The sequence below is a fragment of the Pristiophorus japonicus genome, chromosome 16 (genome assembly GCF_044704955.1).
Source record: "Pristiophorus japonicus isolate sPriJap1 chromosome 16, sPriJap1.hap1, whole genome shotgun sequence".
NCBI classification, from domain to species: Eukaryota; Metazoa; Chordata; class Chondrichthyes; family Pristiophoridae; genus Pristiophorus; species Pristiophorus japonicus.
In genome coordinates this window covers 131,664,028-131,682,638 of record NC_091992.1, presented here as the reverse complement: position 1 = coordinate 131,682,638, position 18,611 = coordinate 131,664,028, and the positions used below count along the sequence as shown (strand labels likewise).

The 18,611-nt window shown below is 46.1% G+C and overlaps 1 protein-coding gene across 1 annotated transcript in view; it reads right to left on the bottom strand.

The window, feature by feature from the left end:
- Positions 1-600: 600 nt before the first annotated feature.
- LOC139226231 (beta-2-glycoprotein 1-like) overlaps positions 601-18,611 on the bottom strand; it is a 69,710-nt gene continuing 51,699 nt past the window's right edge. The window contains exons 4-8 of the mRNA XM_070856853.1: positions 12,890-12,966; positions 10,063-10,254; positions 5,824-6,003; positions 2,647-2,844; positions 601-665 (exon numbers count right to left, since the gene is read on the bottom strand). Of these exons, the coding sequence (XP_070712954.1) occupies positions 601-665; positions 2,647-2,844; positions 5,824-6,003; positions 10,063-10,254; positions 12,890-12,966 (712 nt within the window). The remainder of the gene's footprint in view (positions 666-2,646; positions 2,845-5,823; positions 6,004-10,062; positions 10,255-12,889; positions 12,967-18,611) is intronic.

Sequence of the window (18,611 nt, the reverse complement as noted above, 5' to 3'; positions counted from 1 at the left end):
CAGATACAAAGTATTTGTTTAATTTCCTTATTCCCCAGGATAAAACGAAAGCTAATTGCAACTTGCTCTACCCGCTTCCTCTACTGGATTGAAACAGGCTAAGCACAAACCAGTACCACCTATAAGGATGAAAAGCAAAGATAACTGAAAATAGTGCATTGATCCAAATATCTAACCAATGCAAATCCATCATGAAACTTAAATGAAACAAAGATATGTAGTTCAATTAACAAAGATTTTATTGGTTTTAGTGATTTTATGTGTCAACCAAAGTATAATATATGATGTGTTAGCATTATCTACGAATACAAGTGTAATTTGGATTTTGACAATAAACTAGATGCAGTTAAAAATGTACATAGCACCAACATGATTATTAGCAGCGTTGCAATATCTTTGATAGCTCAAGTGATGTCTGAAAAGAAAATCATCAGTCGCCTGGCAAAAAGCAGGTGCTGCAAATATGATCTTGTATTAAGTAACAAATTGTGTGTTGCTAATTGAGATTTGTGTACACTTTACAAAGCTTTGATCATTGTTGGGATCATATTTCATTATAAATGATACTTGGCTGATGGCAATGGTTCTATTGTTCCTGCTTTAACACTGTGCTATTTCCGACGGAAGTGATCTATAATAAAGATTGTAGGATATTTTTGAAGGTTCTGAAAAAGAAATACACAAGGTTATTGAGTTCATGCCAATGAAATTTCATCTCTATTTCTCCAGTGATATCCTTCCAAGGCACCCTCCCATCTGTCACTCTGCAGCTGTCCTGTCAAATGTGCCTTCCATCCATCCATAATATTATAAATTCTATGTCTGCACAGATTCCTTGGTCCATATTTATCATGGAAACTGCCTATGTAGACTTGTTGCGCTATAATTACACCCTCTCGCCAGTGACTTTAAAATGTCTGCATGCCCTGGTCCAGTTAGCTCCTTCGTCATGACTTAGTCATGACACCCTGTGCATGACCCCTCTTCATACCTGAGAGCAAGAGTGAGTCCTGCTAAGGGCTCAGAAAAGGCCCCATACCTTGCCGGAAGTAAAGTAATCAATTGTGGACAGGAACCATTATCTTAATTTAAACATTTTGTCTGTGTGCACTTCCTGTGCATGACCCCACAGGAGATCCACACACATAAGGGGCTTGAAATTCCGATGGGCCTGCTCGGCCAGCACAAGGCTAGGGGAACGAAACACACAGCAGGCCAAAGTGAAGGCTGTAGACCCTGTCTCAAATGGTGGAGATAGGGTCATATATTGAAAATTCTCATTTTAATTAGACTCTGGGTGGAACGCAGACAAATGGCCTCACAAGATACCTGAAGCTGACGCAGAACCCAATTCCGCCAGATTTCCTCCTGAGTTTTTCGTTCTGCCATTTTCCATGGGGAGGCCCACGTCATGTGGGCTTGTCAAAAGAGTTCCATCCCATGATGTTTGCCCTTCGCACTCTTAGTAGGCCTTGGTGGAACTCTTCATACCTGAGAGCAAGAGTGAGTCCTGCTAAGGGCTCAGAAAAGGCCCCATACCTTGCCGGAAGTAAAAAGTAAGCAATTGTGGGCAGGAACCATTATCTTAATTTAAACATTTTGTCTGTGTGCACTTCCTGTCAACTTATGTCATTTATAAAACAAACGCTCTGACTTCCACTGTTTTCCACCACTCCATAAAGCACATTCATGTGTTTTTCTGCACGAAGAAGTGGGATAGAAAAGCAAATTGTTGATTGTCAACCTGGGAGCATAAGACTTTTAGTTCTGGGCTGATGGGAAGAGGCGAGAACAACAACTTGCATTTATATAGCGCCTTTATCATAGTAAAACGACCCAAGGCGCTTCACAGGAGCGATTATCAGACAGTATTTGACACAGAGTCACATAAGGAGATATTAGGACAGCTGACCTAAAGTTTGGTCAACGAGGTAGGTTTTAAATGAGATGAGAAAGGCACAGAGGTTTCGGGAAGAAATTACAGAGCTTTGGGCCTAGTCAGCTGAAGGCGCAGCCACCAATGGTGGGGTAAAGGAAATCTGGGATACACAAGAGGCCAACGGAATTGGAGCAAGGCAGAGTTCTCAGATGGTTGCAGGGCTGGAGGAGGTCACAGAGAGAGGGAGGGGCGAGGCCATGGAGCGATTTGAACACAAGGATGAGAATTGTAAATTCGAGGTATTCCTGAACCGGGAGCCAATGTAGGTCAGCGAGCACAATGGTGACGGGTGAACGGGACTTGGTACAAGTTAGGATATAGGCAGCATAGGTTTGGACGAGCCAAAGTTTATGGAAGGTGGAAGATGGGTAACCAGCCAAGAGAGGATTGGAATAATCAAGCATTAAAAGTAGATCCATTCAAAACATTATTCTGAGCCCTTTGGGAGAAGGTTACTCTCGTGTCATTTGCCATGGAGAAACCAGAGGGGAGAAATGAGATGGTTAACCATCAGAGTGGGGTGTAGACTGTGCATATAATATAGTAATAGAGAGACGCAATACATCTGTGATGCTCCACAGTCATTGGCTTATATCAGCTCTGAGATTTTCTTGTAGACATTTCAAACAATTAAATATTATTGAAGTGTAATAATATAATTAACGTAAGAGATTTTCACACATCTTCATGCCTAGAATCATTCTCACCTTCAAAGCACGAAGGAAGTTGAACTTTACTGTCTATGCACTGAGCCAGAACTGGGTATCCACAGTTTCGTTCTTTGTTTTTGCAGTAAAAGGCCACTCTTTCTGCATGCAGTATTCTCTTCTTTGAGAGATCGTCTATCCAGAGCTTCTTTCCATTGTAGAATATACGTGCTCTTTTTACAGGTAGAATGCAGGGAGCTCGAAAAGAAAAAGCACATCTTACTGATAAATTTTGTTTTCAGATACAACACTGATAAGGTCACATTTCTTCGATATCCCATTTAATCAAGATATCACAACCTTATACAGCACCAGTGAGAAAATAAGCAATGGCACACAAGACTCAAGTCAATAAAATCTGTTGATGTCCTCGTCCCAGCAGAAAATCGGGCTCCTGTCCCAAACACCAACCCAAATCTCACCCTATTATCACTTTGTAAGTTGAGATGAGATGTACAAGCCAAGCTATGGGCCCAAGTTTCGGGCCGCGCCGTTCCTGGATGCCCGTTTTTCGCACCACAAAGTGCGCCTAAAAAAAACGTCCAGATTCTCCGGCTCCCTGCTGGTCCTCTTGGGCCGGGCGCAGCGCAGCATGAGCTGTAGGGGGCGGAGCTAGGTCCCTGCACTGAAAACAGTGCCGGGACCTCTGCACATGCACGCTACAGTGGGCGCGCATGTGCAGTAGCTCCAGGCGCCCAAAACTGTGTGGGAGGAGCCCGAAGCACGCAGCCCCGAGCCCTGGCCGAATGGCCTCACTGGGGCTGCGTGAATAAGGCTCCTCCCACCTCCTGACCCGACCCGACTCCCGCTTCCCCACCCCCAGACCGGACGCCCCGGACTGGACCCGACCCACGCTCCCCCCCCCCACGCCCGACCTGATCTCCCTCTCCCTCCCTCCCCCCGCCCCCGACACGAACCGACCCACTCTCCCTCCCTCCCCCACGACCCGACCCGTGCTCTCGACCGCCCCCCCCCCCCCCGCCCGGACCGGACCCGACCCGCACTCCCAACCCCGGACCCCGGACCCGACCCGACCCAACGCCACCTACCTGTAAATCTGGTGCTGGGGACCGGGCCCCGCCCGAAGTCTTGGGCCCGGCCCGTTCAGCCTCCCCCCTTCTCCTTTCCCCCCCGCTTCTCCTCTCCCCCTTCCATTTTTCCTCCTCCTCCCCCTCCCCTTCCCTGCCTCAACCTCGTCGCCCTCGCCCCCCCCTCCCCCTCCTCCCCTTCCCTCCTTCCCCCTCCTTCCCCTTCCCTCCCTCCCCCTGCCCCCCCTCTCTCCCTCAACCCCCCTCCTCTCTCCCTCTACCCCCCTCCTCCCCCTCCCCTCGCTGTCAGAAACACAGACACTGACAGCCAGAGAGTGAGAGACACACACAGACAGATAGAGAGATAGAGACACTGACAGAGACACACTGGGGGGGGGGGGCATCCCAGCACGCTGTTGGAGGGCTCCCGGTGCTGCAGTCGGTAAGTAGAAAATGTTTTATTTATTGATTTAAAAAAAATATTTCTTATTAATTTTTTTGATTGATTTATTGGTTGATTTATTGATGTTTGTATCATTTATTATTGATGATGGCTCTTTATTTGTAAAACTGAAGTGTTTAATGTTTGTAAACTTCCCTTTAAACCCCCCTGTACCCCCCCCCCCCCGCGATTCCCTACGCCTGATTTGTAACCTACGCCTGATTTTCTAAAGTGTAGACAAGGTTTTTTCAAGCGTACAAAAATCTTCACTTACTCCATTCTAAGTTAGTTTGGAGTAAGTTTTCACTGCCGAAACTTTGAAAACAGGCGTAAGTGGCCGGACACGCCCCCTTTTGGAAAAAAAAAATTCTGTTCCAAAGTGAAACTGTTCTAACTGACTCGAACTGGAGCAAAATAAATGCCGAGAATTTGATTTTCTAAGATACTCCGTTCTACACCAGTTGCTCCAAAAAATCAGGAGCAACTGAGGCCGAAACTTGGGCCCTATGTTTGTATCCACGTTACATATTGGAATATACAATAACAACAGCAACAGCTTGTATTAATATATAATATAAAATAAAAACAGAAAATGCTGCAAATTCTCAGCAGGTCAGGCAGCATCTGTGCAAAGAAAAACAGAGTTAACTTTTCACGTCAAATGACATTTCGTCAGAACTGCAAAAATGTTAGAGATACAGTATAACAGGTTTTAAGCAAGTGCAGAAGCAGGGAAAGAGGGGCAGGGAGGAAAGAACAAAAGGGAAGGTCCGTAATAGGGTGAAAGGCAGGAGAGATTAAATTGATAAAAGGTATGATTGTATAAAGCAAAAGGAGATGGTAGTAGGACAAGTAAAAAAACAAAAGATGGGACTAGAAGAGGTGTAAATGGGAATAGCAGAAGCGATTACAATCAGGGATACGTTAAAGACCAGAATTGGAGGAATGCTGATATCTCGAAGGCTTATAGGACTGGACAAGATTACAGGGACAGTCGAGGCCATGGAGGGATTTGAAAACAAGGATAGAGGTATAGAGTACAAAAGTGTGGAAATGATGACAAACCTATATAAAACATTGATTTGGCCCCAGCTGGAGTACTGTGTCCAATTCTGGGCAATGCATTTTAGGAAGGATGTGAAAGCCTTAGAGAAGATGCAGAAAAGAATGATTCCAGGAATGAGGGACTTCAATTACGTGGATAGACTGGAGAAGCTGGTGTTGTTCTCCTTAGAGCAGTGAAGATTGAGAGGAGATTTTATCGAGGTGTTCAAAATCATGAGGGGTCTAGACAGGGTAGATAGAGAGAAACTGTTCCCATTGGCAGAAGGGTTGAGAACCAGAAGACACAGATTTAAGGTGATGGGCAAAAGAACCAAAGGCGACGTAAGAAAAAACGTTTTTTTACACAGCGAGTGGTTAAGATCTGGAATGCACTGCCAGAAGGGTAGTGGAAGCAGACTCACTTTTATCTTTCAAAGGGGAGTTGAATAAGTATTTGAAGGAGAAAAAATTGCAGTGCTACGGGGAAAGTGCAGGTGAATGGGACTAGCTGAGAGTTGGAACGGGCTCGATGGGTCAAATGGCCTTCTTCCGTGCTGTAAACATTCTATGATTCTATAACCCTATGAGTTGTGATGAGCTGTGTGTTAGCGACAGGTAATTTGATACAAGCTACCCTCGTAATTCCAATTCAATTCATCTCACCTCGACACATGGGCTTTGGAGTCCAGTTTCCTGTCTTCTCGCATGTGATTGCCCTTGAACCATCCAAGATGTAATTTTCAATACAGCCGAACTCAACAGACTCCTTGAAGTTATAGCTTCTTTTGAGTGCAAACACCAAAAATCCATTGACTATTTTTGGTGGTGGTACACATTTCACTTCTATAACACAAAAACAACTTGTAAGATGGGCTTTGAATTCATTGTACTTTATCATATAACCAATGTTTGTCCCTATGCAAAAGCAGCTGGTACACTTCCTATTTTGCAATGATACAGTGAACGAGAGTATATGCGACAATTTTTGTGTTGGTCACACCCATGTGCGCCAATTCTTGAGGCATCACTGACTGCAAACAGGGGCAGAGATGCCTGGGGGAACATAACAGATGGGAACTTCATAATCATGTAATGGCGCAGAAGTGACATCATTATACCTTTCACATCATTGTGTCAGTGCAACACCACTTCCTAATCTCTCCTACAGAAACTGGATATTGACAGTTGCTAGGCTGTGTTTTTACATACAAAGTTTGTTCAGAGTGGTGGCCAGCAGAGTTTTGGATGAGCCACTGTCGTGTGTTTTTTGGACCATTCTTTTCTTCTTCTCGCTGATGTGGGTCAGCGGGTTGTAGCATGGCTTTGGGGTTAGTCTTCATTATCCCTATCATCCCCCCGCCCCCCCCCCACACACATTGGATGTCCCTTTTGTGAATTCCACTGTATTAATGTTACTTAGAGGAAGAAGACAAGAACATGGAGGAATGGGTGGATGCAGAGAAAGCCAACCTGCATTGCAGGAGAAAGGTTCCTACCTTTCGACTCTTTTCATCAGCAATGGAGAACTTATCTGGGCTTGTCTTGGGGGACAATCAGTCCTTTGGATCTCAATATTTGCAAGAAATCTCCACATGGAAAAGTCTGAACATTAAAGAAGTCTGCTTCTCCTGTTCCCCAAGACTCAGGATGGGCATTCTCAGGAGATCTTGTCTATTACTAACTAGGATACTTACTGTGCTCATTGTGTTTCAGTTTGAAATACTGCTAAATGTACATATGTCACCTTATACCCCCCATCTCCTGTCTGCGAGGTCTTTTCCTGGGGTCGAGAGAAAAGCATTCCCCCAATTTTGGAGAACATTTTCCACTGCATATGTGTAGATTAGACATTAGACATATGCCTTAAACCTGGGAAAATATTAATCAGTCTGGATCCTCTCCTCAGACACCTTTACAAAAGGTTCCTCACTCACAGACCCCACAAAACACCCATGTCGCAAGAGGGCCAAGTTACTGCAAATAAATCATACACCACCATTTATCCTCAACTGTACACAAAAAGTGACACCGGGGTTGGGATTGCCTATGTGTCCCTGTCTCACAGTGTTACCTTGGACCTAGAGCATGTTAAATTACTGTACAAAATTGCACAATTATATCGTCAATATACCCTTCTCTAAAAGCTGAGTTGAGAATGTACACCAGTATTAAATTTTTAATTTAAAAATATTGTTTCCACGTGAACCATTAATTGTTAAATGTTGCCAGTATTCCTGTTCCAATTTGTGGATAGGCAATGGCAAACATTTAAAGATCACATGGATGAACTTCAGCAATTGTACATCCCTGTCTGGAGTAAAAATAAAATGGGGAAGGTGGCTCAACTGTGGCTAACAAGGGAAATTAGGGATAGTGTTAAATCCAAGAAAGAGTCATATAAATTGGCCAGAAAAAGCAGCAATCCTGAGGACTGGGAGAAATTTAGAATTCAGCAGAGGAGGACAAAGGGATTAATTAAGAGGGGGAAAATAGAGTCCGAGAAGAAGCTTGCCGGGAACATAAAAACTGACAGCAAAAGCTTCTTTTGATATGTGAAGAGAAAAAGATTAGTGAAGACAAACGTAGGTCCCTTGCAGTCAGAATCAGGTGAATTTATAATGCAGACCAGTTGAACAAATACTTTGGTTCTGTCTTCACTAAGGAAGACACAAATAACCTTCCGGAAGTACTAGGGGACCGAGGGTCTAGTGAGAAGGAGGAACTGAAGGATATCCTTATTAAGCGGGAAATTGTGTGAGGGAAATTGATGGGATTGAAACATAGAAAATAGGTGCAGGAGTAGGCCATTCGGCCGTTCGAGCCTGCACCGCCATTCAATGAGATCATGGCTGATCATTCCTTCAGTACCCCTTTCCTGCTTTCTTTCCATACCCCTTGATCCCCTTAACCGTAAGGGCCATATCTAACTCCCTCTTGAATTTATCCAATGAACTGGCATCAATAACTCTCTGCGGCAGGGAATTCCACAGGTCAACAACTCTCTGAGTGAAGAAGTCTCTCCTCATCTCTGTCCTAAATGGCCTACCCCTTAAGGCCGATAAATCCCCGGGGCCTGATAGTCTGCATCCCAGAGTACTTAAGGAAGTGGCCCTCGAAATAGTGGATGCATTGGTGATCATTTTCCAACAGTCTATTGACTCTGGATCAGTTCCTATGGACTGGAGGGTAGCTAATGTAACACCACTTTTTAAAAAGGGAGGGAGAGAGAAAGCGGGTAATTATAGACCGGTTAGCCTGACATCAGTGGTGGGGAAAATGTTGGAATCAATTATTAAGGATGAAATAGTAGCGCATTTGGAAAGCAGTGACAGGATCGGTCCAAGTCAGCATGGATTTATGAAGGGGAAATCATGCTTGACAAATCTTCTGGATTTTTTTGAGGATGTAACTAATAGAGTGAACAAGAGCGAACCAGTGGATGTGGTGTATTTGGACTTTCAAAAGGCTTTTGACAAGGTCCCACACAAGAGATTGGTGTGCAAAATCAAAGCACATAGTATTGGGGGTAATATACTGATGTGGATAGAGAACTGGTTGGCAGACATGAAGCAGAGAGTCGAGATAAATGGGTCCTTTTCAGAATGGCAGGCAGTGACTACTGGAATGTCGCAGGGCTCAGTTCTGGGACCTCAGCTCTTTACAATATACATCAATGATTTGGATGAAGGAATTGAGTGTAATATGTCCAAGGTTGCAGATGACACTAAACTGGGTGGCGGTGTGAGCTGTGACGGGGAGGCTAAGAGGCTGCAGGGTGACTTAGACAGGTTAGGTGAGTGGGCAAATGCATGGCAGATGCAGTATAATGTGGATAAATGTGAGGTTATCCACTTTGGGGGCAAAAACGCAAAGACAGAATATTATCTGAATGGTGGCAGATTAGGAAAAGGGGAGGTGCAACGAGACCTGGGTGTCATGGTTCATCAGTCATTGAAAATTGGTATACAGGTACAGCAGGCGGTAAAGAAGGCAAATAGTATGTTGGCCTTCTTAGCTAGGGACTTTGAGTATAGGAGCAGGGAGGTCTTACTGCAGCTGTACAGGGCCTTGGTAAGGCCTCACCTGGAATATTGTGTTCAGTTTTGGTCTCTTAATCTGAGGAAGGATGTTCTTGCTATTGAGGGAGTGCAGCGAAGGTTCACCAGACTGATTCCCGGGATAGCTGGACTGACATATGAGGAGAGACTGGATCAACTGGGCCTTTATAGATTGGAGTTTAGAAGGATGAGAGGGAATCTCATAGAAACATACAAGATTCTGACGGGACGGGACAGGTTAGATGCGGGTAGATCCTAAGACTGTGTCCCCTGTTCTGGACTTCCCTGATGTTGGGGAAGTCCAGAACCAGGGGACACAGTCTTAGGATAAGTGGTAGGCCATTTTGGATAGAGATGAGGAGAAACATCTTCGCTCAGAGAGTTGTTAACCTGTGGAATTCCCTGCCGCAGAGAGTTGTTGATGCCAGTTCATTGGATATATACAAGAGTGAGTTAGATATGGCTCTTACGGCTAAGGGGATCAAGGGATATGGAGAGAAAGCAGGAAAGGGGTACTGAGGGAATGATCAGCCATGATCTTATCGAATGGTGGTACAGGCTCGAATGGCCTACTCCTGCACCTATTTTCTATGTTTCGATGTAATCTGTTTGTAACATTTGGTTTCTTGAAATAAAATGTGGAGGAGAAAAAAAACTATAAATCATTGTTAATGAGGTTTCGGAACACCAGAAATGTAACAATCCCATGAGATATACTTCCACTTAAGTGCACAGACCTGAATACAGCAGTCACTTACTCGATTTTTTAAATCATACAAGTTTTAGAGCAACTCACGCATGGTAGAGACTCCTGTCATTTTATTTAGCTATCAGGATTACTTGCCTTTACATTGGGGTGAATTTGTCCAATTTCCATTGGCTAGGCAGAAGCCCGTTTCATTTCCAATCAAAGCCAGACCTTCCATGCACTCATAGAAAATCATGTCCCCAAAGACCGAAACTTTATTGGGCCGGCCTGTAGGATGCAAACGGATTTTTCCATTTTTTGGTGGAGTGGGAGGTGAACATTGGATAGCTGCAGAAGATACAAAACAAAGGCAAACATCAACTGCATTGATAATACATACGGTATACACTGCCTGCCACTGCTGGGTCAAAGATAGCACAGACCAGAATCCAGATAGGTTAAGGTATGAATTAATGGTTTCATATCATATGCTATTTGCCCATTTTTTGTAAGATATATTCTCCCTCTCGGCTAGAAAACAATCCCCAGTTGAGTAGACATACATCATTCTACATTTCTGCCATTGCCACTCTGTAACCAATCTCTGGGAAATATGCAAGAGTGACCCCAAATGACTTGCAGTCCACTTATTCCCTTTCTTCTTCCCTTGAGCCAAGTGTCTCATTTCCTTTTGGCTCATCTGGATGGTACAGCAGAAACTCCCAATCAATGAAATGGGACAGTCTAAATATTCTTCATATTGCCCAAAATGGATCTTCTTTCCTTTATGGTCTGCTTCAGAAGATATTATTCCTGAGGTTGGGCATTTGAGCTGCTCCTACTATTCTGCAATGATATTCCTGAGTTGGATGCTAAGTTGTGCACAAGAGCAGTAATTTCCCCCCTCTCATTGTGAGGAAGTCTACGCTGACTTAACATGCATAGTGAAAGTTGTCTCTCCCCCTCTCCAATTTTCTGCACCCTTCTTCTGATTCTTGTTAAAATATGGTCCCATGGGTATTACATAGTATTTGCTGCACAGAAACAGGCCATTCGACCCAACAGGTCTATGCTGGTGTTTATACTCCACAGGAGCCACCTCCCACTCTTCTTCATCTCACCCCATCAACATTTCCTTCCAGGAGTTTTATGCTTTACAGTAACCTACCCAAGTGGATGTTCTTCATGTGAGCCGAGAAGTGAGTGTTGGCGGCTGTTTCATCCTGCCCTCACTTCATGTTCACAAACATGTACCATGCAGCAACAGACACTTGAGGGGGAACTCGTCATATTTTTGCCTTCTTTAACCCAGGGGTGCTGACACCAATTGTTACACCCCAATGAACTCAGCAGAAAGTCAGAACCTTCTGGTCGGTATACACTCTGTTGTGCATTTACCCACTAAGCTATCGGGGGAGATCACACACTTCTGTGTTCACTCAGCTCTCCGTTAGTCTTGTTGATTCTTCCCAGACTGTTCGCCCAATGATACCTTCAGCAGTCGCTATATTATCAGAATTTATTCAAAAGAAATAACCAAAAACATGTTAACGTTGCAAAAAATCCTTGTAATTGCTTGATATAGGGGACACCACCTTTGTGAAAAAATGTTCAACACATTGGGCTCAATTTTCCCCAAAGATTTTTTTTGACATACTTGAAGAGTTACGCCCATTTTTTGGGGGCCTAAGTTCGCCAAAAAAAAAGTTCTAAGTTTCCCCATTTGATTTCTCCATTTTGGCACAGCCTAACCTGTCCTTTAGTTTTGGGGCTGGAGCCTTGATCTGCGCCAAAAAGATCAGGTTGCCATGGTAACCAGGGACACAATGCAAGCTGAGGCTGCAGTGAAACATACAGCCAACTCCCAACACATTAAAACATAGTGCATCAATTTAAAAACACATTCAAATATATTGCAGCAACGTAAAAACACATTAAAATATATTACCTCCAATTATTAAAGCCGGTCCCGCTCCCTAGCCCTGGCCGAAGGACTTGCCAGTCTGCTTGGCAAGCCCAACCCGAGCCCCTTGCTGGTGCCAGTCCAGCTCCAGCTCTCCCACCCACCCACCCCAGTCCCGAGTGCCTTGCCGATCCCACTCCCCTCCCCCAGGACGAGTAGCCTCCCAGTCCGCTCCCCCGCCCTTAGCCCAGGCCGAATGGCTTCCCGGTCCGCTCCCCCGCCCTTAGCCCAGGCCAAGTGGCTTCCCAGTCCGCTCCCCTGCCCCTAGCCCAGGCCGAGTGGCCTCCCCGTCCCCCTCACCCCCTCTCCCTCCCCCTACCTTTCTCTCGCCCCCTCCCCCACCTCTCTCTCTCTCCCTCTCTCTTACTTTTACTGCTGCTGCTGTTCGGGCATCTGCTGTACTTACCTGTGCCGATTTCCTTACCTGCGCCGATTTCTTTAACTCTCCAGAAAGTTTTTCTGTAGAGGCCACATATGCTGGCCTAAGCAGAACTGAAGTAACTCTCAGCTGGCCAAACTTGCCTAAATGGCCAAAATTGGCGCGGGTGGCAGGTTCCGCCCCCTTTGGCTGAAAAAAAAACTTACCTAAAATATTCGTAACTAACTGAGTTACGCTGGCGCAAATTGATTGGGGAAACTATGGTTTTTCAACTTTGACCAAAAAAAGCAGCCTGCTCAAAAAAAAACAGCACAAACCACTGGGGAAAATTGAGCCCAAAGTTTGCAAACAATTACCAAATGAAAGGCTCCTGATCACGAGATCGATAAAGGTGATCGGTCCATCATAGTTCATCCACTGAGAAAGACCTGACAGTCCCAGTATCCAATTGTTCCTTCAATTATATGGAGTTAGGTCACAGATCAGCCATGATCTCAATGAATGGCGGAACAGGCTCGAGGGGTTAAATGGCCGACTCCTGTTCCTATGTATTTCCACTATCCTTCAGTAGCATAGCAGATGTAAATTTTCTCTCGGGGAATGGTTAAACTTGCTATTTAACGTGTATACAAAATGCTTACGTTCACAGGATCGTTGCTGATCACTCCACGTCCCATCAGATAGACAGGTGCTGCGGTTTAAGCCCTTAAGCTTGAATCTGAACAAGTAAAGTTAGGGTTACCAACAGTGTTAAACCAAACAGAAGGAACAAAAGGTATTCTGCAATTCACTGTAAAACTTCTACCACTGCGGTTTCAGTTTTGAATACCTGAACATTCTCGCTAATGGAAAACTTCAGAAGTGCAGCACAGTGGAGAAGGTGGAGGAGGAGGGGGGTTACATGGAGTTGCCCCCACATTCTGCTGAGTTCCCAATCTCATGTCATTGTGTGGCAATGTACAGTGGAGGCCAGCCACTCCAAAAAGGGGAGGAAGGGGAGGTGGAAAATTGAGTCATCACTGGACCGCCCTTGCATGCTGCCCGGGGAAAATAAGATGTAGAAGATCATTCAAAAAGAAAAGAGGCTGTCATCCTTAGGGGCAAAAAGAACTTTAAAGCAGGGTTAATGCACACTGTCGGTCCTGTGCAGGTGTATTTTTCTTGTTGATATTCACATTTACAGAGCTCCCCAAACATCCTCTTTTAGTTCGGTGGAAATACGACAATGATGTGTACTTGCTTTACAGCAGCAAAACACTGATTATGGGGTTGTACACATCATTCATTGGATTGACCTTGGACTAAAGTTCCACTTTCAATGTAAAATTTTAAATTGAAGTTCAGGCTTAACAAAATTATTTTGCCAATAAATTTAACACCTACGGCAAGCCTTTGATCGACTGGGATAAATATAACCAGTTTCTACATCTTTGTGGCAGAGCCATTTACTTAGCAATTGAATCTAGCAAAAGCAACAGAAAACAATGTTTAAATAAATGAGAAGTAATGATGTTCCCTGTATCAGACAGTGAAATAAACCCTGATATTACTGCCACTTACATCACAAGGTGCTACTGATCAGTGCAACACAACCACAAAAACATTAATTGAATAAAATTAAGTAATGACCGAATGCAAGTTGGAAAGTGCTCTTGTGATTTATCTTCTCATCATTATGAACATCTTCAGAGGTTTTTTGCCTTGAAAGCATTGCTATGTTTTCTAATATATATATTTCACAAAACTGATCTGACTTCTAAAATGCGTGGGCTGTAAGAGACTTTTAATGAAATGCAAGGATCATGCCAATTATGTTTTCAGTGCCTGGACATTGAAAACAGATAATTGGGGAATATCTGTGCTTATATATAAAAGAAAGCAATGGCCAAAGATGTAGGAATCCATTTTCCTGTTATTAGCACCCAGGAACGCTTATTCCCCGAGCGATAATTACAGGAAATGGGGCAAAGAAAAGTGATGCCAGTAGGTGCAGGCCAAGCAATCCCATGAAAACGAGGCAGGTTGGGATTTGCCGGCTCCTCTGCCTCACTTTTGTTTTCCTGAGACCAAAGTGAGCCTAGTTGCTGGGGCATCTGAAGAAGGTGGAGGTGGGCTTGTACCTGGGCCCTTCACAGATAGCAGGGGCAGAGGGGTCCAGCTAGCGAAGCTAACACAGCCCAAAAAGATGAGTGGCCTTGATGTCCCCGCCGTCCCCACCCTCCCATGGATCCTTCAGATCTTTGAGCCAGCGACCCTGGTGACTGCTGTTCCCCAACAGCACGCATAAGGCTCCAAAGCCAGCCGTCAGTCCTTTCATGTATGTAACCTTCATGTAACAACACTGCATACTGTATACACCTAAGAAATGCACACCTTGACCACAGGGGGTAAACTTGTGGGAGACACTCCTCACCTGGTCATCCAGGTATATAAAGGGAGGTCCCACGCAGGGTCATCACTTCTTGGTCCTGTGAATAAAGGTTAGGGTCGTAGAGTGACCTTGTCTGCAGAATGTGCCTCATGTGAATTTATAGTAGCGTGTAAGGACTCAACATTTGGCGACGAGAAACGGGAATCAATGACTCATGAGAATGGCCACCGGTAGCACAGAGGAACGGTACTATGTTGGTGAGAACTGGGATGATTTCGTTGAGAACCTCCAGCAGAGCTTTGTCATGAGGACTGGCTAGGAGATGTAGCGGCTGACAAGCGAAGGGCACATCTATTGACCAGCTGTGGACCTAAGACGTACGCGCTGATGAAAGACCTGCTCGCACCCGAGAAGCCGGCGGACAAAACCTTTGAAGAACTCAGCAAACTGATCGGTGAGCACCTCAAACCGGTGAGCAGTCTACACATGGTCCAACACCGATTCGATACACACCGACGTCGGGAAGGACAGAGCATACCGGACTTCGTTGCGGACCTTGGCCGCTTGGCCAGCCTCTGTAAGTTCACAGACTCCTGCAAGGGGGAGATGTTAAGGGATTTCTTCATTGAGGGCATTGGTCATGCCGGGATTTTCAGAAAGCTAATTGAGACCAAGGACTTGACCTTGGAAACGGCTGCGTTGATGACTCAGACCTTCATGGCGGGGGAGGAGGAAACCAAGATAATATACGCACGCAACTCTGCTTCTAACGTGGCGATGGATCAGGGAGTTAACATTGTAAACGCGACTCAGAACCCCACAGGCAGTAAAGGGCAATTCAACACCACCCAGGCAACAACAGACTCTCGAGTGGGTCCTCAACAGAGACAATGGCAGGTTGAACGGACATTTATACCATCACAGTGGACAATACATCCCGGGATGGGGCCATTGACACCCAATAACAGAGTGCTCAAGAGTAATCAAAGACACAATCAGAGAGGAATGCCCAGTAACAGCTCTTTTGTTCACAACAATCTCAGCACATGCTGGAGGTGCGGGGGCAGACATGCTGCAAAAACCTGTAGGTTTCAACAATTTATCTGTAGAAATTGTAACTTCAGTGGACATTTAGCCAGAATGTGCAGGAAGCCCACAGCATGGCTAATTTACGAGGCAGATGAACCACAAGAGGGGTCTGCGAGGCAGGTTGATGCTTGGGACAAAGCAATGGATGCTGAAGTCCAGCGGGTTCATGTGGCAAACATCCACAGCTCATATACAAAAACGGCACCTATAATGATGAAAGTCCTATTAAACGGCATCCCGGTACGCATGGAACCAGCCAGTCACTTCTGAGTGTCCAACAATTCGAGAAACTATGGCCACTTAGAGCTAGCAGACCCAAACTAGAACGCATTGACACGCAATTAGGGACATACACCAAAGAGATCATCCCAGTGCTAGGCAGTGCAATGTTGGTGGTCACACATAATGGATCAGAGAACCAGCTGCCACTCTGGATTGTCCCGGGAAATGGTCCTGCGCTTTTGGGGAGGAGCTGGCTAGCCGAGATGAACTGGAAATGGGGGGATGTGCACGCCATTTCATGTGTGAAGCGAAGTTCATGCTCACAGGTCCTACAGCAATTTGAGTCACTATTTCAACCTGGTGTCGGGACTTTCAAAGGTACCAAAGTAGTGATACGCAACACCCCAGACGCCAGACCAGTGCACCACAAAGCCAGAGCTGTGCCATATGTGATGCGGGAGAAAATTGAGAGTGAGTTGAACAGATTGCTAAGAGAGGGCATAATTTCGCCCGTTGAATTCAGCGACTGGGCAAGCCCCATCGTCTCTGCCCTAAAAATGGACAGGATCTGTGGCGACTACAAGGCCACTATCAACCGAGTGTCACTACAAGACCAATACCCGCTTCTGAGAGCGGAGGATCTTTTTGTCATGCTGGAAGGCGGCAAGCTGTTCACCAAGTTGGACCTCGCTTCAACCTACATGCCCCAAGAACTGGCTGAAGAATCCAAGCTACTGACCATCATCACCACGCACAAGGGGCTGTTTGTCTATAACAGGTGTCCGTTTGGCATTTGTTCAGCAGCCGCTATCTTTCAAAGGAACATGGAAAGCCTGCTCAAATCCATCCCTGGAACAATCGTATTTCAGGACGACATCCTTATCACGGGTCGAGACACCGAGGAACACCTCCACAACCTGGAGGAGGTGCTACGCCGACTGGACCGGGTAGGCCTATGACTAAAGAAGTCCAAGTGTGTGTTTTTGGCCCCAGAGGTTGAGTTTTTGGGCAGGAGGGTTGCTGCAGACGGAATCCGGCCTACCGAATCCAAAACGGAGGCGATTCGTCGTGCGCCCAGGCCCGGCAACACATCGGAGTTGCGTTCATTTCTGGGACTCTTGAACTATTTCGGGAACTTTCTGCCGAATTTAAGCACATTGTTGGAGCCGCTACACGTACTCCTGCGTAAGGGTTGCGATTGGTTTTGGGAGGACTGCCAGGAACGGGCTTTCAATCGGGCGCGGAACCTGCTTTGTTCTAATAAGCTGTTGACCCTGTACAACCCCTGTAAGAAATTGGTTTTGACATGTGATGCATCATCCTATGGGGTTGGGTGCATGTTGCAGCAGAGTAATGATGAGGGCCAACTCCAACCTGTGGCTTATGCCTCCAGGTCGCTCTCCCAAACAGAAAGGAGATTATGGGATGGTTGAAAAGGAAGCACTCGCATGTGTCTACGGGGTGAAAAAGATGCACCAGTACCTTTTTGGCAGAAGGTTCGAGTTAGAAACGGACCACTAGCCATTAACATCCCTGTTGTCAGACAGCAAAGCTGTCAATGCCAATGCGTCAGCTCGCATACAGCGATGGGCTCTCACGCTGGTTGCATATGACTACACCATACGGCACCAGCCAGGCACCGAAAATTGCGCTGACGCGCTCAGCAGGCTTCCACTGGTCACCACTGAGGGGGCAGCGGAGCAAAGCGCCGAGATGGTCATGGCTGTCGATGCCTTTGACAGCGCAGGCTCCCCCATCACAGCCCACCAGATCAAAACCTGGGCCAACAGAGATCCTTTCCTATCCTTGATTAAGAAATATGTCCTGACTGGGGATTGGGCGCCCGCACGCGGAGCATGTCCTGAGGAGGTCAGACCGTTTCACAGATGGATGGATGAGCTCTCCATCCAAGCCGACTGCCTACTATGGATAGTCATGCCCCAGAAGGGAAGGGAAGCATTCGTCCGGAAACTCCACAGCGAGCACCCAGGCATCGTGCTAATGAAGGCCATTGCCCGGTCACATGTATGGTGGCCGGGAATTGACTGAGACTTGGAACATTGCGTTCGCAGGTGCACGACGTGTGCCCAGCTGCGCAATGCCCCCAGGGAGGCTCCACTCAGCCCGTGGCCCTGGCCCACCAGGCCATGGTCACGTATTCACGTAGACTACGCGGGCCCATTCATGGAAAAAATGTTCCTCATTGTTGTTGATGTGTACTTGAAATGGATCGAGTGCATCATTTTGAATTCGTACACGATATCCACCACTGTGGAGAGTCTGCGTGCAGTCTTTGCGACCCACGGCTTGCCAGACATCCTGGTTAGCGACAACGGCCCATGCTTCACTAGTTATGAATTCCGGGAGTTCATGTCGGGTAATGGCATCAAATATGTCGGGTAATGGCATCAAATATGTCAGGACAGCACCGTTCAAGCCGGCTTCCAATGGCCAGGCGGAACGTGCGGTCCAAATCATAAAACAAGGTATGCTCCAGATTCAAGGATCCTCCATTCAATGCCGCCTATCGCGCATCCTGCTAGCCTATAGGTCCCGACCGCATTCGCTCACGGGAGTCCCGCCCGCGGAACTACTCATGAAACGTACACTTAAAACTCGGCTGTTCCTCATTCATCCAGTCCTGTCAGACATTGTTGAGGGCAAGCACCAGTCCCAAAATG